General features: G+C 36.1%; 1 protein-coding gene across 1 annotated transcript; it reads left to right on the forward strand.

The window, feature by feature from the left end:
* Window positions 1–21,232: 21,232 nt before the first annotated feature.
* Window positions 21,233–22,516, forward strand: LOC116143696 (putative UPF0481 protein At3g02645). Its single transcript, XM_031429136.1, has 2 exons — window positions 21,233–21,490; window positions 21,944–22,516. The coding sequence occupies exons 1-2, from the start codon at window positions 21,233–21,235 to the stop codon at window positions 22,514–22,516; spliced, it is 831 nt and encodes a 276-aa protein (XP_031284996.1).
* Window positions 22,517–22,798: the final 282 nt, after the last annotated feature.

Here is a 22,798-nt window from a genome sequence, read left to right on the forward strand (position 1 = left end):
TTAGGTCAACACCCCTACAATAAAATATTGAAAATTAACAAAATCCCCCCTACCCACCCATCAGCATATGGCCATGACAGTCGAAGGGTGGCCAAAAGTCATCAGAATGATAATAAACCACTATCAAGCACTTATATTGAACTACAAATATCTGCAAATACTCAAAATAATGCAAAAGAAAACAATCTATAAAAATGTAGACTTTAATGCATCATCTAAAAGGAAATAGTGAACATTTATCAATAGGAAAATGTGGGCATCACCATTAGAAGTTCACGAAAGTAAAAAACACAGCTAGGAAAGTGAGCATGAGTGCACTAATAAAGCAACTTTAAGTCACAAAAACCAAAAAGAAAAAAGAAGAGAAAAAAATGGAGTTTTCAGCGAAAGCTCATGAAATTAGAAAAAAATACAAGGAAAATAAAAATAATTGTAGTAAACAAGAAAAAACTAAAGTAAAAACATGAAGATGAGAGTAAAAAACCATGAAAAAAAATTTGTGCAGCCTCATCCCTACATTGCCCACCCCAACTTTCATTCACATGAAAATGGAGTTTGGACTTTGGAGAGAAATCTAGCATAAATGGAGTGAATCATAGAACATAACTGTAGTGCATGATGCAAAAAACTTGCCACAACAAAATAAGTCAACACATGTTTGGCAATAAGCGATGTAATTAGGGCTTCAATATATGAAGATGGACAAGAATGATCCTATCTCAAATATCCAACCACATTTAGTACATTTTCCATAAAAGAGTGTGTGTGTATGCGCGTGCCTGTTATATGCATGTCACGTGCGTGTTGTGTGCATGGTATAGTTTCTAAACATTGGAGTGTTTATATATATAACTGAAAAATGTTAAACAAATTAGGTCCTAGAGATAAAAATGTTAAGCGCGATCACCAAAGTTTTTGGGCTCAATCTTACCCCAGAAAGACTCAGGCTTGCCGGTGGGCTTCACACCACCACCCAGATGTGCCATATTGGAAGTAAAATCAATTCAAGAAAGAAAATTTTATACCTGAAAAAAAAAAAAAGAACCAAGAAACATACGTAGCTGAAGTATATTTCAAAAGAATAAATAAAATGTTATACATGAGACAAAAAAATCACTATAGAGTTCAAATAAATTCAATAACAAAAAGTTTATACCTAGAAATAAAGAAACCAAGAAACCGGTTGTAGCCTTAGGAATTGATTAATGCCCTTTCACAAAATCAATAAAGGTTACGTTAAAACATACATAACATCTTTTAATTTACATAAAGAGTGTCAATCATATTTCTAAAGGCAATTCTAGAGATTGGGTCATTGGAAAGGATGTAATGTAGTTTTTTTTTTTTTTTTTGAGTGAAGAGAAAATGACGGGTGTGTTTGGTAGAGTATTTTGAGTGGTATTTTTGAAAAAATTGAGCGGGGTTGTTATTACGAGACTAGGATTTAAAAATTAAAAAAAATCCCCTATATTTGTTAATTTAGGTAAACACCTCTTACAATAAAACATTGACAATTAACAAAAACACCCTATCCACCCATCGGCAGCTGGCCACCACCGTTGGAGGGTGACCGAAAGTCATCGGAATGATGCATGATCGACTGGATTTGTCCTTTTTTGGCCAGATCCACGATGGATCTAGCCATGAAAGAGTAGATCGGTGCACTACCGGCTAGGTCTAGCTGGTAGTGCATCATTATAGTAGATTCCGACCACTTTTCGATAGTGGTGGTCGGAATTTGGCAAATGTGGGTGGGCATGGGTGTTTTTATCAATTTATAAACTTTTGTTATTGGAGGTGTTTAGTTAAATTAACAAACTTAGGGGGTTGAGGAATCTTAATATTTTAAGTTGAATAGAATAAGATCAAATTTTTAGAATATTGAAACAAATATCTATTTTGGGTAGGATAGGAATATGATATGATAGAATAGAGAAACAAACACACCTTAATTATTGTGTCTTGTTTGTGGAAAAAGTCGGTTTATATATGGCTGGGCTGTCAATCTTGGACTATAATTAGATAATAAAATGGCCCATGTGGTTATATTAATAACAAAATTCTTTTTATTATTAAATTCTTTTTTAATTTATTATATTACAAATTCTAACGGTACAAAGAAAAATTTATAATTTATGAGATTTTATTATTTAATTTTTAAAAAAATCAAATCTTCTTTCATTATTTTTTAACGTTTTCCCTTTAATTTAGTTAGAAAACAAACCTAAAGTTTAATAATAAAAATTGAAAAATTGAAATTACAATTAAAAATATCAATGGTAGAAACATAAACTTTGCCTATTTGCTATTTCACTCTCATTGTATTATCAAAATAGCCCTCCTCTCCACGAAATCCACTAAACACCCTCTAAACCAACACGTGTCGCCACCACATGACGTGTGACTCTCAATCTAACGACAGTGCGAGTTCCAGAAACAGATCAAACCCTAGAATGTCCTTCTTCACAGAACTCAAACCCTGAACAGAACACAAAACTTTCTCTTTGAACTTCAAATTCCTACTCAGAATGCAAAACCCTCAATTGGGTCACTCTTGGTTTCTCTTTTTTGCTCAGTTTACTGGTGAAGTTTCGTTTTTTAGCTTGTTGGTTCATATGTTTTTGAAACTTTCCAAAAAATTTTAGCCACTTTGTATTTTGTTTTATTTTATGTTAAGTATGGTTTAATTAGGCTTAAATGATTCAAATTTCTGTAGCTATGATGATAAATTGTAAGTTTAGTTTATTTTAGCGTAAAAATAACATGTTTTGTTAGTTAATGTTGATATTGGGAATTTTATTGCTTGTTTATTCTTTGGCAAATTTGGGACAGAATGAGAAATGGGTAATGGTTAAAAATTGAATAAAGGAACAAAAAGTTTGATTTTTTTGTTTTCCTTTTTGATATAAATGTGTGTTTAGTTGTAAGGGAATGTGAACAATACTTTGGTTGAGTGATTTGATGCTCATTAGTATCAAAGTGCCAGGATTTCTAAAGTTTTGGGAAGATGAAAATGTGGATTTCCTAATAGATTTATTGACTGTGGAAAGTGGGTTCGTTCCAAAAAAATGTTCTTAAAACACGGTGGACTGTATTTGTTTTATGGTAAATTGAATTATCTCTAAGTTTAAAAGAGGTGGAGAGGAAACGAGGCTTATGCTGATGACTTTTTGAATATATTTTCCTGTCTTGGAAATGGGTTGACAAGGTTGTTTTAGGCATATAGCCTTTAGGAATTACTTAGGAGACAAATAAAATAGGCTAAAGAGTTTTGAATGTCTCAAGATTTTCACGTGGACCTGATAATATATGAAGAAAGGTTTCTAATCAGGGTTTTTAAGGTTTAGAGTCAAATTAATGATAAACTAAACATAGCCAGTATGCAAAAGTCTCTGGGTGGGAAGGAATGTGTTGAAGCAGTCTCCAGTTCCACCACCATTGAAGTTTGAGTGATTTTGATTTGCAAATTGTAACAAATGTTAAATTCTAGGTAAAATTTGACTGAAACATTTATTATGATAGATTTTGGTATATTAATCTTCTTTATAATTAACTCTCGACTTTCTCTTCACCCTTCTAAATGAGTATCCTTCCCAATTTTTCACCCTTCTTAGGCTAAACATTGGTGTTTTTTTCTTCATTGTCATTGTGCCAAGTTGTCTGTGAAAGTTCTAGTCTGTTTGGGTGTGATATTGACTACTTCTTACGGTGGCTGAACCCTAAACCATTTTTTTCCTTCTTCATTGTCTTTGTCACAAGTTGATTGTGGAAATTCTAATCTGTTTGTGGCCGAAATTGATTAGTTTTTATCGTGGCTGAAGGTTATTGTAAAATTCTGTTTTAGGTCATAACATAGAGATGAGGGTTCAACATCTTGGAGATCCTCAACTTTTTACATTACAAGAAGCAGCAATACTCTAGGTTGCAACAGTATTACCATCTTGGTCACCAAGGACAGCTCATATACTGATCACATTTTGGTCTATCTATATATTATTGATCATTTTGCTCTATGTATATTGAATCAAAATTATGACAATGACAATGCTTTCTATTGAGTAAAATGCATTGTGATTTTGCAATTTGGATTGTTATTGGGTTTAAATTGACAGAATTAATGTAATATAATATAAATATTAGCTTAGTTTGCAGCATATACAGGGACAAAATGGTAATTTCATATGTCAAAATTTCAAAGTCTCAATGGTTATTCATTCATCACAGATATTAGGGATAAATTAGTCATTTCATTTTTACATATTATTGGGGATATGACAGTTATTTAATTATTAAAAAGGGATATATAAGTAATTGACTCTATTGACTTGTGATATATAATAATAAATAAATTTTTAATTCAAAAGTCAAGGATATTTTCATCTTCACATTGAATATCATCGGTTTTAAAAACTATTAACAGAATCTAATGTTTAGGTAGTAAATTAGTATTTTAAAATCTAAAGGTGGGAAAGTGTCATTAGCCATTTTTTGGGTGGGAAAAAGTCGTTAACTTTATTGGTTAAACATCCCCAATCTCTTATGTTAAATAAGGATAAATTTGTAATTAAGAAAGGGAGAAAAAATCGAGATGGGAGGTTACAAGATCGTTCATCACCACATGTGAATCCATGGTTATCTGCAATTCAATTTTAACCAAAATAAAAATGTAAAAATAAAAATCTAATTACTTTTGCATTGGATTTGGAACAAAGAAAAATTAATTGCAAATGTAACGTCTGATGATCAGTATTCTACTATCTGCTCTAGCAAATTTGTCATATGATATTCTCTATTCATTTCAATGTTCATTAAATCCGCACACGGATAAAAAAACATGGAGCTCCCAGGTATATACAATGTTGCTTCCCTTTTTTTTTTGTTAGGAAAATTCATTCTTCTTCTTCTTCTTCTTAGTGTTGTCACAATAGGTTGAATTAATACATCAGGGTATGTTTGAAAATGGCTTTGTCATAGTTAAAGCCATTTTATATAAAGATCCAAGCTCTTCCCCCTACAAACAGTCCTGGACATGAAAGCAAGCTGTTTAAATCATTGAACAATGATAAATGAAAGAAATTTATCATTGTTCAAGGCTTGGGTTGTGAATAAACGATTTCTGAAGGAAGGAATGAATTTCTCCATCTGAAATTGTAGCATTGCTTGTAATTCCAATTACTTTCTTTACAAATATAAAATAATGATAATAATAATAATAATAACAACTAGATTTCATAGCTTAGGTTGTTTTTACTTTTTTGTGCTCTGGTTGATTTTTCTGCTTAGTGGGGGTTCTGTTTGGTTGGTGGCGTGGGGCTCTTGGTGTTTGGTGCTCTTGGTCTGTTGTGGGGTGTGGTGTACGCAAAGTCTGCTGCTGCTGCTGCTGCTGTTGTTTTGGGCTGTGGTGGGCAGGTTTGTCTTTGGTTTTTTGCAGGTCCTGCTGCTGGTTGGCTGTGTGTTTGTGGGTGAAGGTTGGATGGGGGTCTTGCTTGGTTGGTGGCGTGGGGTTCTAGTCTGGGCGGGTTGATTTGTTGTGGGGGTGTGGTGTGCTTGGTCTAGTGTACAGATCTTAAGATTTAATTATTTCTAAAATGTCATCTTATTGCATCTAGAAGTATATGTTGAAGAAGATTATTTGGTACTAGTAAAATCTAATATTGTATACAAAGAAAAAAAAATTATTGAAAATTTTCATGATAATGCTTTCAAAATACAAAACACATTACTAACAGTATAAATAAGTATTTAAATGAATATTAACATCTTAATTTTTATTAATTATTGTTTTAAAAAAATAAATAAATTTTATTGTTGTTTGCATTTGCCACACCTATCTCAAATTCCGTGTTATGTCCATGAGCATAATGTCTTTAATGCATGAACCCCACACATCCCTTTAGGGGCATGAAGTTAAAACTTCTGAAATTTTAACTTAAGACTACTTTATCATAATGTAACATATGCTCTCAATATATCATGGTACACATGGTCCAGGAAATATTATGGTCATAACTTAATAATGTCTTTTTTTTTTTTTCACTTCATTTTTTTTTATAACTCAATGATTTATTTTATTGTAAATAAAACCTTTTTAGAATACCAACAACATAAGCAGGCGTGGAGGCTTAGTTAAAGGAAAAAGAAAATTTAAGCCCATTAACAAAAAGAGTGATCCTACTGATAGTATCTCTCAGGATATGCAAAAAACTCATCATGAAGCAAAACTCAATAAGGTGCAATCTACTACAAACAATATTGAGAAGTCATGTAATAATCACTATTCTCTTATACAGCTAGAAAGAGCAATTGATTGTATTGTTAAACATCATTTAGTAATTTATTTTTTAGTACTTTCCTGATCACCAAAACAATTCATTGTTATGGCTATCATGTACACTCATTGTTATTATTGTTTGCTAGTTTATTTAATATTCACCTATTTAAGTTACATTTTAGCATAATTACTATGTAATTATAAGACATAAATATTGTTGCATACTTTATCATTATATAGGAATGGAGTAACAAGAATAAGACAAATAGATCAAAGTGGTCTATGCCTCCTTACACAGGAAGTAAAAGTTATGCTCGATTTAGACATCAAGTGGCATGAATTTACTTTCAAATATGAGATTAAGTTTAATAATTCACACTCATTATTTTTTAATCAATATGTTCATAACTTTTATTATGACAGCAAAAGAAAAAATGATATACTCCTTCTCGTGTTGAAGTTTGGATAGAACCTTGCAAAAGAAAAAAAGATAAGCAAGTTGAATCCAATATAGGAGACATTATTGTAATAGCTTTGTATTCTCTATAACTATTTCATGATTTTTTATTATGCACACACATCCAAGCTAATACAATAAATTTGTTTTGCAGTCACAATTTGTTCGATTAAAAAAGCAACAAGTAGAAGGACAAATCTTATTGAATGATGATGAAATATTTGAAGAGGTCCTTGGTCCAGAGAAGAATGGCTGTTTGTGTGCTTATGGTCAAGGAAAAAGTATTACTGAATATTTTGGAAGTAGACCAACTAAAGCACAACTTAATTATGAAACAAGTACAAACAACTAGGAAGGAAGCAAATGAAAGGGTGGAGGAGGCAAAGAGGGAACCAAATGAGAAATTAGAAGTAAAAAGGCAAATGGAGGAGATGAATAGACGATGGGAAGAGAAGTTCATGATAATGCTTACAACTCAAGGTCAACAATCTTCAACAAATAACCAAATCCCTTTGGATGAAATTGTAAGTTATTTGAAAACTGCATATATACTATGAAAACCATATTTCTTTTACATTAATCATAAAGTGATATGCAATGATTACACTAGTCTATATGATTAATTTAATTTTTTTTTTTCAAATTGATATCGTAGGTTGGTGAAAATTTGTAAATGGTAAGGAAAGATTGCTATGACATTGAATATTCATATTTTGTAAAAAAATTAATAACATTTTAAATTACTAGGATGAAGGACTTTATGAGTGGACAATTATTTGGTTGGAAATGACTTTATTAATGTTTAATTTTTTACATTAGAAATTTTCATATGACATCATATTATCTATTTAATATAAAAGAATTTCTATAAATTTGTAATTATTATTAAATTTGTTAATTATAGCAATATTTGTTACAATTAATTTTAATCGAAGCAATAAATTATAAATTTTTGATATAAATTATTTGTTCCATTGCAAATAATTATAATATTTAGCTACAAATTAAAAGTATTCATAGCAAGTTATTTCAATATTTAGCTATTAACACACTATGTCCATAGCAACTGAATTTCATATATAGATATGACTTCAATATGTCTATAACAAATAATTATAATATTTAGCTACAAATCAAAAGTATTCATAGCAAGTAATTTCAATATTTAGCTAGTAACACCTATGTGATCCATAGCAATATCTTTTCATATATAGATATGACTTCTACATGAGTGCAAGGGCTTCGTATGCTAACTCTGCGTTCCTTGCAAGGACAAAGCACATTGAGACAGATGTGCATTATATTAGAGACTTAGTTGCTTAGAAAAATGTCAGTGTTTAGTATGTTGCCTCTGAGTATCAAATTGCTGATATTTTGACCAAGGCTCTCCCAAGTAATAAGTTTGTTTTCTTAAGGGAGAAACTTAATGTTACTGATGAGTTACTTGAATAAGTGAGTGTGGCAGTTGAGGTTTTCTATTGGATTATTGTGAACAGAGAAGATTTAGTTCTTTTAAGTTTGTGACTGATTCTCTAATAATTCTTTTCTTCTGGATTAATGTGCATAGAGTTGATTTTTTTGGTGTACATAGTTGATTTGTGGTGTTCTTGTGGTGACTTAGCTCTCCTTTGGGTTTGTGGCTGATTGCTTAGTTTGTCTTGACTTGATGATCTTTTGTTATGGTGGTTACTTGTGCACATAATTGTGTTTGGTGTACTTGTGGTGACTTAGCTCTCCTTTGAGTTTGTGGCTAATTGCCTTGTTTGTCTTAATTTGTGCATAAGGTAGACTTGGTTTGCTTGTGGTGACTAGTGAGTGTTCAATTCTTAACTACCTACTTGATGCTGATACAACCTTGAGTCTAAGAAAATATTGTGGTTGCTGATGAAGTCTTGTCTCTGAAGACTGAGTCTAAAGCTAATGTGAAGAAATGATGAACCACTAACTTGGCAAGAGCTAAAAGAGTATGTGATCTTTAATTTTTCAGAGGTACAAGAGAGTATTGTTTAAGAGGGAATATTGTAGCAGTAGAAGTAAATTCAGTCAGATATGTAATAGGAAATTCAAAGATGAAGGCATGTTTTGTTTAAGAGGGAATATTGAACATATGAGGTATTTGGGGGTCTAACTGTATTTGGGGGTCTAAGTGTAAAGTTTAAGAATAAATGTAAAATGATGCATTTTGTATAACTAATAACTATCCGCCTTAACTAATTTAGTTAGTAAAAGATTCTAGAAAATTCCAGAAAACATTTTCCTTCAGTCTCTTTCTTTTCTCTCGCACTTTCGCTATTTTTGCTTTGTGTATTCCCTGTAGTGTATGAAATCTTGCAGGGGTTGTAAGGGCCAGAAAATGTCTTGGGCCTCAGTGGGCCCAAAAACAAAACACCACAATAGGGCTCAAAGTCATGGCCCAATTTTGGTTGGGCCTATAATAGAATTCACGTAATCGGCTAGCCTATTACACCCACCGGGCTGTTTACAAATTGAGCCCAATCACTAAGGTCTTAATTCACTTAGGCCTCATCATCAGTTTATCTGGGCCTAGGCCCATTGTCTAAGATCACCTACAGGACCTAGGGTTTACTTAGACCCTAAGTCCATCTACTTCCTATTTCAATAGTATCTAGATTCTCTCAAAGAGATCCATCTACATCCAAATTCATCTAAGATCTGAATCTTAGGCTAAATAGGACTCTTTCCCTTACTAAGGCAAATGAATTGAAGACTTTCCTGTTCATTAAACCTCAACCATTATGGACTTATGGTCCTACTAGGATTCAGAGATCCTATGACTGCTATATAAACAAAGGCATGCCCTCTCATAATTCATTTAACATTACACCGTCAAACCCTCTAGTTCTCATCCTTGAGAGCTATACATCACCGCCATAATTCTAGTTTGCAACTAAACTTCTGGTAACCCTTTCTTTCCCATACCCTCACTAAATTAGCCTCATTCAGTCTTGCTGACTTGAGCGTCAGAGTGCCTACGGCAAACACCACCCTGGTGTTTCCCGTTCACTTCATGCTTGTTTCTTTGTGTGTGTAGGTGCAGCGGATTGCTAGTGGCCTTAACCTCATGAAATTAGACCCCCTTTTTCGTAACCTTATATTTTACCGTCTACAGTTTGGCACCCACTATGGGGCCTTTGGTAATCATTCCTCCTACAAAACTCTGCTTCGCAAGGAAATGCTTCATTGCTAAAAACTCAAAAATGCCAACCCTGACCTCATGGTCAGGCTCAAAGCCCTCTCTGCTCTTATGCAACAATACTCGAACAAAGTTGTAGCACTAAAAGTTGAGAATGCCACCATCTGGGCTTAAAACGCCTCCATCCAGGTCGAAAACCAGACTCTCAAAGAGAAGGTAAGTCAATTCTATAATCTTGAGCTCTAACCTAACCAGGAACTGCCCAGTCGCTTATACACACCAGTTATGCCCATGCAACCTCTCCAGACTCTGGACCCCAAATTGTCCAATTCAGATACCCAATCATCCCAGCTCCACTCATCACCAGTGGATGGCTCAGCTTAGAATCCACCTGAACCTAGACAACAAACACAACCGATCTCAGCTAACCCTCTCCATGGGCATGATAAAGGCATCCAAGTAACCCCAAACCTACCACTGCAAGAATAACCCATTCTTAGCCTCCCAACTCATCCCCAACCAAACAACAATCCTAACCAAACCCTACTCAGCTTGACTCACCCTCACAGGTTGAGTGGACTCCCACACCTTCAATCCACCATGCTCGGGTCCATCCACCCTCACAAATCGAGTGACTCCTAAATGACCCCCCTCATTATTTGTGTTGGCCAAAACACCTGATCAGTCACATTTGGAATGACTTAACTCGGAAGGATGAATGGAGATCCCAGTTACCAAACACTCCATGATGGAACGAACCCCCAACCTGCTTCATATGACTCAACTCATCCCAACATGTCGAGTGCGAGTCACATGTCGAACCAAGCCATCCAAGTCAACCTAATGGCCACCGCCTCAACCTTGAAGCAAATATTAGCCAAAAAGATTGGCCAACATGTAATACCCACATTCAGAAATATGGTAGGGATTATTTTATAGTCATAGTGAATATATTTAACTAGTTTTATAGAGGAATTCCATAAAAGTTTCAATAGGGGCAAAATGGTCATTTCACACAGAATCATGTGTTCAAGTGAAAAGTGAGTGTGATAAATATAATGTATTAAGTGTGCTACCCATGAGAATAGAGTGGTAGAAAGATTATGGAAAATACACGTGGTGTGATGCCGAGATAAATACATGTTTGTAAAGTAATAGAAAAAAAATAAAGACTAAGGGTAAAATGGTCTTTTCACTCATACTAGATGAAAGAGTGAGGAGTGAAAATGATTAAGAACATGTGTTAAATCCATTGAAAGTAAGGGTATATTGGTAAATGCACATATGACATAATTGGAATTATCATAAAAGTGCAAGGGCAAAATGGGAATATACATATATATATTTTATTAGTTATAAGGCTTCAATTGACAAACCCTAGCCATTCTCATCCCTTGAGCATGCAACTTTCTTCCCCTATTTCTCTTCCATTTCTTCAAAGTCTTCCAAGGGAATTACATGAGAATTCATGCCTAGGTGAATATATGTTCATTTTGTAGCTTTCTAAGGTAAGAATTTTAGCAAAAGTTTGTGATTTGTGTTTTATAAGTATGAGTTCTAATGAATTTATGTGTTTTAGTATGAATCAATGGAGAAACTGAGCAAAGGAAACAAAGAAAATGATTCTTGCAAGAAAAAGGTAAGGAAACCCAATCTAAGCCATAATTTGAGTAGTATATGTGTAAGTTGATTCTTGAGTGTTTGTGTATGATGTATGATAAGAAGTATTGGCTGTTTAGATGCTTTTTTGATGGAGAATAATGTGTAAAAATTCAGCCAAGATGAGTATTTATGTAGATGTGATGTTTTGGTTGAACTTTGGATGAAATTTTGATGAGTTGATGTTGGAATTTGGAAGTTTTGAATCCGGCCAGATTTGAAGTTAAGTTTGGTGAGTTTTTGTTCCAATTTTAGTGGATTTGGAGAGATGTGGAAGTGTGGCCAACTAAGTATTTGCATGTGCATGTGAATTGTTTGATGAAAATTCAAAGAGAAATGCATGCATGAATTTGTTAAATCTTGTTGAAGAAATTGTTTGAGAAAGGAAAAAATTGGAGTTGAAAGGCTATGTTAGGCTTAACCAAGTGTAAGTTTTAGTATTCAAGAGTGCATTTTGCTATGCCAAAATTTAGAATAACACTTGGTTATGTTAGTTCAATGAAATGAATGGCCTTTAGTGCATGGTTCAAGTTGCTTGAACTTTTAGCATTAGTTTGAATGGCATATTGTATTTAGTCATTGAATTATGAGTTTTGAAACTTATGACTTTAGAAAAATGATGGCAAGAATTGGATATTAAATTGTTGCAATAATGTAGTATTGATGATAGTAAAAGATGGGTGATTATATTATAATATTACAATATGCCACCATAAATTGTCAAGCTTGTATGCTTGAAATTAGAAAGATCATTCAAAGAATGGCTTGGCCAAATGAGTATATTGTTGTTTTTGTTTTGAGATTAGTTATAAATAATATGTAATAAGCGATTTTATTGTATAGAGAATAGAAAAGCTTTCCCAAGTATAGATATCAAAAGAAACATCAAAGAAATAGAAGTTTGGGTTATGTATTAAATACATGACCATTTTAGAAATGGATTGGTATGAGTATAGTTTTCATGCCTTATTATATATTTCAAGCCATATAATTGTGCTAGAAGATCTTGAGAATATTTTGTATTGGCCAAAAGTTTAGTTAAGAATGTTAAAAAGAAATTAGAATTTAGCCAAAGCATATGTTGTGCCATATGTTAGATTGTATTTACAATGATTAATATGACAACATAGATTAATGTATAGAATATAGCCAAAAGAAAAGAAGAAAGAAGGGCATGTATAACAATTGAAGTTGATGTTCATGTTAAGAGAATGCAAATTTATGGCATTAAAATTTGTATTTAGAAAGTTGTACAAGGCATGTCTGTAACATTAGAAAATATTAGAGAGTAGTTTATTGACATGGTTATGTGATATATATAAATATGAGAAGATCTAGTAGCATAATTGGGCCAGTTAGTAGACTTAATACCTAAGTTGTAGCATAGATTTTTATAAACGAAATTAGATTGCCCAGAATGTAGAATTCATTAGCCAGTTGAATTGTGCCATTTTAATATCTCACTAATAGACTTATAGAAGAGTTGAATTTGTGAGAGATAATGTACTTGTGTACATGTACATTTTACATAGGATGATAGAATTAAAGAATTATGTAGAAATTATAGAATCACGTACGTACACACGATGCATAGAATTCAGAAATAAAGAATAAAATAGAAAATGTTTAAGTTAAGCGTGTTATTAGAATAGAACTTTGGGCTTTCCAGAAAAGTATAGAAATAAAAGCCTTCGAACTAATAGAATACATGCCAGAGTCAGACACGTATTTTGAGATCATGCATAGACAACATATAAATGCATGACATAGCATATCATATATTTCAGAAATTTTAAATTTATTGGAAAATGTCTAGCTAGTTGTTTTGCAGATTTACAGAGCATGTTTTTAGAGGGCTGTTGCGATAAGGAACCTGTGAGCATTCACTGTGTTAGCTTGTGGCAACAGAGATGCAGAAGTTTCCACATGCATGCAGCCATCAGTGAGCAGCCTCAGAATAGAAAACATAATTGTATAGTCCGCCAAAAGTGCATGTGGACGAGGATTGTACCTAGAAAGAATTTCAGAATATGCTCGCATGGCTAGGGTTCCAAATCCATGCCTCAACCTAGTCTAATTGGCAAATTAGAACAGAATATAGAAAGAATTTCAGAAAAAGAAAGAAAAATAGAATAAGAAATAGAAAATAGAAAGAATTGAAGAAAGAAAGAAAAATAGAATATGAAATAGAAAACATAAAGAATTTCATAAAGAAAGAGAAATAATTTCAGAAAGAATTAGAAAAGAATTTTAAAAAAGAATACAAACATGATCATTTGCATATGCATCAGACATTTTATGTGCATTGCATCTCATGCATTTATGCATAGATTAAATAGTTTATTTTATTATTGTCTGTCTAACTAGCCAAGAAAAGAAAATAGAAGCCCATGAGAATAGAGAAGAAAAGAAAATAAAAGCCCATGAGAATAGAGAAGAAAAGAAAATAGAAACCCATGAAAATAGAGAATAAAAGAAAATAGAAGCCTACAAGAATAGAAAAGAAATTAGAGATATACAAGAAAAGAACATAAATTAGATACATGCTAGAAAAGAACAGAAATTAGAAACATGACAAATAGCAAGGAAACTTAGCGATTTGTTGAGTAGAGAAAGAAACAGAAAGTTATAATCTAGCAGAGAAGAGAAATAAAATGATAAAGAATAGCACAACACTAGAAGGTTTTAGAAAGATTTGAGAAAAATAGAAGACTACTAAGTAGTACACCTAGGAATAAAGAAAGAAAGAAAGCAAGTAGAAATTTAGAAACAGTACAGCGAAAACGGGGACAGCAGAGTAAGAGCATAGTTAGATTTGGTTTACTTACTGAGCATTTATAGCTTACCTCGTTGCTTTCCTTGTTTTTGCAAGTATTAGATTGCAGTGGTCAGGAGACGTCAAGCTAGAGAGAGAATTGCACACACTGTCTCAGTGAAGAAATTTAATGTGGATTTATATATGTAAGAAATAATCTTTGTGTTATGTTATAACTTAATTAAAGATAAAATTTTTAGATGAACACCTTTTTTAAAATAGCAATTCTCTGGATTCTCTCTATAAGATACTCAGCGAATAATTGCCTAGTGAGACATTACATGACATGGAAGCAATGATGAGGTATATACCTGGAGTGCCAACCCTAACCAAGAAGAGCCAACCCTATAGCTATGTCAACTCACCCTTCGTGGATGCAATAGCTCTAGTTGAGATGCCACACAAATTCTCCATCCCCAACATGAAACCTTACGATGGCACGACTGACCTGGATGACCATATTGCATACAAATAGTGGATGTTCACCACCTCCATACCCTGACAGCTAAGAGAAGCCTGCATGTGTAAAAGCTTTGGTTCTAGCCTCTCAGAACAGACCCTTCAATGGTATACAAATCTCCTAAATAACTCAATCAACTCATTCACCCAACTCACTGACACCTTCGTTGAGCAATTCCCTAGCAGCAAGAAACTTGAGAAGTTATCATCTGACCTAGATAGAATCTATCAGAAGATGAGGGAGCCACTACAAGAGTATGTCAGCCGATTCAACAAAGAAAAAGATCTCTATCCTATCTTGCAATCCCGAGACAACAGTAGATGCCTTCAAAAAGGGACTCCTTCTAGATGTGGATTCTACAAAGATCTGACAAAACTTGGCTGTAACACAATGGAAAAAGCCCTAGCCAGAGTCATAATCCAAATCAGATGGGGGGAAGATAAGGCAAACCGAATAAGGCATAGGAGATACGATGATTGCCACTAAAGGCTGAATGAAGGAAGACTAGAATCTAGGCCGTATGAGCCCCATTATCAACCTTCACCCTGTAGTTCAAACAAAAACAAGAAATCATATGATCACTAGCCAATTAGACCCACAAACAGATCATCTGGCTCCAATTAGTTCAAGATCCTAGAGTACAACCTCAACGTTGAACTGACCCAAGTTATGGCAATCATGAAAGGAATGCGACAAACCATAAAGTGTAGCTCAACCCCGATGTCAAGAGGGACACCTCCAAGTGGTATGAATTCCACGGCGACCATGGACATAACACTGCCGATTGCATCGCCTTAAGATTAGAGGTGACAGCTCTACCAAAGAGGAGGCACCTCCGAGATTTATCGATAGAGAAGGGAAAGAATGCAATCAGCCAGAAAAACAATAAAGAACTATCTCTTCCTTCATGAGAAACGACACCAAAGGGATTATGCTTCATCATCTCTGAAGGTTCGGAAGTCAGTGGGGTAAGTTACTCCTCAGCCAATCGGCATGCCTAAGCCAACCATCACCTAAAAGTATGCTCTACCCATCCACCCTCCCAAGCACCAACCAAGTAGGTCATCCAGTTTGAGGATGACAAGCCAGCCGCCCTAAGCACACCACACCATGACACCTTAGTCATCTCCCTCCAAATAGCCAACATTTTAGTCAAAAAAGTGTTTTTAGATGGGGGATCCTCAACCAATAATCTTTTCTTGGAAGCAGTGAGAGCAGTGGGACTAGATGAGTTGAATATTAATGAGTGCCCAACCATCCTGGTCGGGTTTAGTTCTGAACAGAAGTGTACCATCAGAGAAATTGCCTTACTTGTCTATGCTAGTGGAGTCAATAGACAAACCATATTTCTGGTGCTCGATTGCCCCTGCCCCTACAATATCATCATGGGTCGACCTTAGATCCATGACATGCGAGCTATCCCATCTACCTTCCGTCAAACCATCAGATTCCTAATCAAGTGGAGAGTGAGAGAAATCAAGGGTGATCCCAAAGCCTCGAGAGATTATTACAAGAATGCCTTCAAAGGCAAGAGCCATGCATTGTAGCAATTACAGAACAACCCAACCTTTCCGATTGAACCAGATCAACCATCCATGGTAGAGTTGGATGAAGTCTAGATACATGCAGATTTCCCCGACCGAAAGACCCAGATTGGCTCTCGCCTAAGGCTTGAGGTAAGGGAGTGACTCATAGACTTCCTCAAACAAAACCAGGACTACTTTGCCTAGTCCCATGCTAACATGACTGGGATTAGCCCCGAGGCCATCGTCTACCCCTCCAAGTAGACCCAAATCATACCCCAGTAAAACAACAGTAGAGAAATTTTTCTCCAAAATGCAATCGAGTCATCAACGAGGAAGTTGACAAGCTGTTTAATAACGGATTAATCCTAGAAGTGTATTACCTTGATTGGCTCGCCAACATGGTCATCGTAAAGAAAAAGAATGTGAAATAAAGGGTTTGCATAAAGTTCATAGATCTGAACAGGGCATGCCCTAAAGACTCCTTCCCAGTCCCCCACATCAACATGCTAGTTGATGCGATAGTGGGTTAAGAACTCCTAAGCTGTATGGACACCTACTTAGGCTATAACCAGACTCTGATGCATTCGGGAGACCAAGAAAAAACACCTTTTCTCATATAGAGGGGCACCTATTGCTAGAAAGTGATGTCTTTCGGTCTCAAGAATGCCGGAGCCACTTATCAACGACTAGTCAACAAAATGTTTGTTGAACACCTGCGAGATACCATGGAAGTATATATCGACGACATGCTCGTCAAGTCCCACATAGCCTGTCTTCAAAAAGTACAATATGAAGTTCAACCCAGTAAAGTGTTCATTCAGGATATCATCAGGTAAATTCTTGGGGTACATGGTGAATCAGTGTAGGATAAAAGCCAATCCTGAGCAGATCTGGGTGGTCCTGAATATATGCCATCACTCACTTGCATCAAAGTTGTCCAACACCTTACTAGGCGAGTGGCTGTCCTAAGCCATTTCATCTTTTGGTCAACTGACAAGTGCCACCACTTCTTCGCCACCCTTAGAAAATCCAAGAAGTTTAAGTGGACCATAGCCTGTGAGAAAGCCCTGCAGTAACTAAAGAAGTACTTAACATCTCCCCCACCCCTCTCCAAGCCTTTAACTGGAGAAAAGCTTTACACCAACTTGGCAATCTCAAAAACAACCATCTCAGTAGTTCTAGTTAGAGAAGACAATGCGAAGCAGCTACCAATATACTATGTCAGTAAGTCACTCTTTGATGTTGAAACTTGGTATAGCCAACTAGAGAAATTGGCACTCACACTCGCACTAATCCATGCATCCAGGAAGCTCCGCCCTATTTCTAGTGTCACTCCATAATTATCCTCAGCTCCCTCTCGCTCAAAAAGATACTTCATAAGCCAGAGTTATCAAGTCGATTTAGCTAATAGACAGTGGAGCTCAATGAGTTCGACGTGTCCTTCCAACCACACATTACCATCAAGTCTCAAGTGTTAGTAGATTTCATTGTAGACTTCACTCCTAACACTTCCATTCAAGCGGAGAGAGAGCTACTATGCATGACTAGCGGGACACCTTCGAAGTGGACTCTCTCGGTGGATGGTTCAAGTAATGTGAATAAAAGTGGGTTGGGCATTGTATTGATCACACCAGAGGGACACATCATCCAGCGGGACACCTTCGAAGTGGACTCTCTCGGTGGATGGTTCAAGTAATGTGAATAAAAGTGGGTTGGGCATCGTATTGATCACACCAGAGGCACACATCATTCAGATTCTTAACTCATAGTCAACCAATTGCAAGGCACCTACTAGGTTTGAGACTAAAAAATGACAACTTATCTGAACCTTGTCAAAGAACTCCAGTCAACTTTCGAAGAATTCTCAATCACCCAAGTCCCAAGAACAAAAAACATCCATCCTTTTGCTTCCCAGTCAACACTCTCATACGACTTGGGCACCTTAATTTTGACAAAATTAGGAATGTGATACAGTGTCTTGATCCTCTACACATCATTCTCCTTTAGCAAAGGCAGATAATCTGCATTTAGTATCCCACTCCTTGGGCTACTTGACTCTTCCCCTGAACCTTTACTCATGGAAGGCAAATTTGATGAACTATCAGACTTATCAGACTCTTCCCTACTCGTCCCTTGCCTCTCTAAACCATCACTTCTATTATCACACTCAGCTTGGGAACTGCCACACTCACCCCCTTCGGTATCCCTATGTGTACATCTCCCCCCTCTAGCTACACCACTATGTTTGGGGCTCTCTCGTACTCTTCGGCTACCTCCATCTCTGCCCCATTTGTCTCACCCGACTCTAACAATGACATCTAAATTCCAATTACTTAACCCATTCGACCCAAGCGACCAACTGAGTCTTCACCAAGGCACTTCTACCAAAACTAATCCCTCGAAGACCTCTTGCCTCTATGAAGCTCTCGGTTCGGTTAGGATGACCAAGAGGCTGCGCCTTCAAAATTCCTCTCTTCATTCAGATCCCACTCCAATCGGTCTGGGAGACTAGGTGACTTAGGTGTCTTAGCTCTAGTTCAAAAACACTTTTCTGCCTCAAGCTTTCACCCAACCACACCACTTGACTTGGTTAAGCAGGCTGAGATGCACCGAATAGGAACCTTACATAACCTGACTTCATTTTCTATCCTTCCAAAACCCAGGAACTCCAAAAATCAACCCAACACACCTACACCCTTGCCAAAACACAACCAAAATTTTGAAAAACTCCAAATCTTGCCCCCAAATCAAACACAAGTCTTGTATCTTTGAAGAAAAACACATAAACAACCACCAAACGCTCCAAAACTCTCAAAAACTTTCTTCAAAATACACCCAAAAAAAAAAAAAAAACATTTTCTCTATTATCCAAGCTAGAAATCTATGAATCGAGTAAATAATCGATCTCTAAATGATATAGAACCAAAAATCAATAAGAGAGAGAATCACGAAGAGCAAATTACCGTGAAGAGAATGCCGAAAAATTCCTTAATGCTCTGAAGTTCATCATCTGCAAAAACTCATTGTAGAAATTTTTTACTTGTGTTTTGAAATGAAGGCAAAAAGTTGAAAAGGGTGTAATTAATGTTGTGCGAAAACTACCTACAAAGCATGAAATGGAGCTCCATCAAACAACGCCATATGGCATATCCTTGTCACAAGAAACCTTAAAACTCCCACCTAAAAGCTTTGATATTCCTGCTCAAAGCGTTTTGAAATCCTAACCATACACGTGTTGCCAACCCACACACGTCTTGTACCCTAGAAGCACTACTGGATCTGCATGCTCAAGTATCACCACTTGGTAGACCTGATCGAGCGAGTACGCCCCAGTTGATGCAAACGACTCAATTCATTCATCATACCTAACCAACACAATCAAGACATGTTCCTTATTCACCCTCTTAGTCTGCCTGACCGAATGGGTATTATGCGAAGAAATCTGACCACACCTAGAACATGCTTTCTTCAACAAACTCAAGCAACTCACTCTCACTCGGTACTACATTCAAAGAGGTCCCCTCAAGAAACATTGCCTTATGTTCCCACTTGGTGCATCACACTAAGAAGATGTTTCTCTAGAGAATCAGCTATGATATCCCTCACTCGGTTCGATGCACCAAGTGAGAACATCTCCAATGTATGCGAATGTGCCCATTCGCTCGATTTGGTGCATCGAGTGAGAGCATCTTCACCATGATGAGTTTCATGTAACCCCACTCGGTTAGATGCATCGAGTGGAATACACCTTTGCAGAAATGCACCTTCTCACTTGATTCGATGCACCGAGTGAGATAGTCCTAAGTAATCACTTTTCTTCACTCAGTTTGATGCACTAAGTGAGGGCAGCTTCATAGCTTCTTGTACTTACCCACGCGGTTCGATGCACCAAGTGAAAACGCTCTTATAAAGTTATGCCTCGCACCCTCACTCGGTTTGATGCACCAAATGAGGTCTCCATGGGTAATCGCACTTCCTCACTTAGTTCGATGCACCAAGTGAGAACGCAATCGCAACCTACATCTCACACTCGTTCACTTGGTCTGGCAAACTGAGTGAGTCACCTTCATACAACAAATTTCACCAAGGATCCAGTTTCACAAACCGAAAGTTGGCATCAACATACGTACCCACCCAGTCGATTAGGCAGGGTGATTGAATGCACATTCTCGTAGCATTAACTACTCTCTAAGTTAAGCACTCCTTAACTTAGAGAGTGGGGGGCAAACTGTTAGGGCCAAAAAATGTCTTAGGCCTTAGTGAGCCCAAAAACGAAACACCTTCAACAGGGCTTAGAGCCATGGCCCAATTTTGATTGGGCCCACAATAGAATTCGCATGATCGGCCAACGCATTACACCCACTGGGTTGCTTACAGATTAAGCCCAATCACCAAGGCCTTGATCCACTTAGGCCTCACCATCAACTTATCTAGGCCCAGACCCATTGATTCAAGATCACCTACAAGACCTTAGGTTTACTTAGACCCTAAGGCCATCTACTTCCTATTTCAGTACTATCTAAATTCTCTCAAAGAGACCCATCTACATTCGAATTCGTCTAAGATCCGAATCTTAGGCTAAATAGGACTCTTTCCCCTACTAAGTCAAGTGAATTGAAGACTTTCCTATTCACTAAACCTCGACCATTATGGACTCATAGTCCTACTAGGATTCGGAGATCCTACGACTGCTATATAAACAGAGGCCTGCCCTTTCATAATTCATACAACATTACACCTTCAAACCCTCTAGTTCTCATTCTTGAGAGCTATACATCACCACCATTGTTCTAGTCCCCAACTAAACTTCTGGTAACCCTCTCTTTCCCTTACCCTCACTAAATTAGCCTCATTCACGTTGATGATGTTGCTCTTTCAGCAAGCATTAAGATGCATAATACAGAAGATCATGCATCCATTGATATCAAGAATTTAGCGACTTCTCTGAGAAAAGAGTTCGAAACATTGCATCCCTTATCTGATGAATGCTGCATCTATAGGATTCCTCATAATAGACGTCAATTAAACGTAGGGCTCTACAATCCGAAAGTAGTCTCCATTGGGCCACTTCACCATGGTAGGGAAGGGTTAAAAGCCATGGAAGAGTTCAAAAAAAGATACCTACAAGATTTTCTTCAACGAACCAAGGTAAGCATGGAAGAGTTTCTTACATTTATGAAGGATAGGGAAACAAGATTGAGAAACTGTTATGCAGAAACCTTTAAACTTGGAAGTGATGACTTTATGAAAATGATTTTATTGGATTCTGTCTTTGTCATTGAGTTCTCACTGAGGGCTGGCATCTTTGATGAATGGAATATTAGTAAGGACCGAATATATACAAAACCATGGATGAAACATAGTTTAGTCGATGACATGTGGCTCCTAGAAAATCAGCTTCCGCTCTTCATTCTTAAAGACTTGTTTGGTCTAGCTAAAAGAGAAGTGCATAGTAACCTTTATGAGGGAATATCCATGAGCAAACTTACTTGTGAGCTCTAGGAAGCAGCGGGTCACAATCTCTTGATAGGGTATGATTTGTTAGAAGAGCACTTCCCCAAAGCAGAACATTTTGTTGATTTGATAAGACTTTGTCTTCAGCCATCAGAAATAGGGATGCAAAATGGTGAACTCAAAACTCTAGTTGCACCAACTATAACAGAACTTCACCAGGCTGGAGTTAAGTTTAAGTTGGGGTCAAGCAATCATTTATTTGACATAAGATTCAAAAATGGGACTCTAGAAATTCCAAAATTGACACTAGTCGACGAAACACAAGCTCTGATCGCAAATTTGCAGGACTTTGAGGCTTTGAATTGCGAACCCACTTATGTGAATGATTACGTTGTCATTATGAATTATCTTGTGAACTCTCCAAAAGATGTGGAAGTACTTGTGCATAACGAAATTATTGAAAATTGGCTATCTGATAATGAAGATGTTTCAACTCTTTTTCAAAACCTTCAGTGGGAGACCAATGTAGATGGGGATGATTTCACCTATGCAGGTCTTATTGATGATCTGAAGGCTTACTGCAAATCCCCATGGCACAAGTGGAAAGCAACGTTGAAACAGAATTACTTCAACAATCCATGGGCCTCCATCTCTGTCATTGCAGCTGTTGTTCTCCTCATTCTTACCGTCATACAAACCATGTTTTCCATCATCAAATAGCAAATTCTACATGTTTGTACTTATAAGATATATGCTTTGCTTTTATTTCACTTGTATTACTAGACTGTTGTGCAAAAACGAATAAAAAAATAAATATAAGAAATTGAGGTATACATACTATGGTTGATTGTTTCTTTTATATGTTATCATCTTTGTCGTTTTAGATTTTCAATTGAAAGGCAATTAACCGTAAGCCTATGCAATGTTATAACAAATTATAGTGTGGATATTGAAAATAATTAGTTCATCTGATTTTTTAGAGAAATATTAAAAGTAATATTT

This window comes from Pistacia vera, unplaced genomic scaffold, assembly GCF_008641045.1.
Source record: "Pistacia vera cultivar Batoury unplaced genomic scaffold, PisVer_v2 Contig432, whole genome shotgun sequence".
NCBI classification, from domain to species: Eukaryota; Viridiplantae; Streptophyta; class Magnoliopsida; order Sapindales; family Anacardiaceae; genus Pistacia; species Pistacia vera.

Bases quoted from the DNA above. Each gene is read 5' to 3' on its own strand.
- LOC116143696 (XM_031429136.1), top strand. From the start codon at position 21,233: ATGCATAATACAGAAGATCATGCATCCATTGATATCAAGAATTTAGCG. The intron at 21,491-21,943 runs GTAAGCATGGAA...CTTTGTCTTCAG, and splicing joins ATTTTCTTCAACGAACCAAG to CCATCAGAAATAGGGATGCA.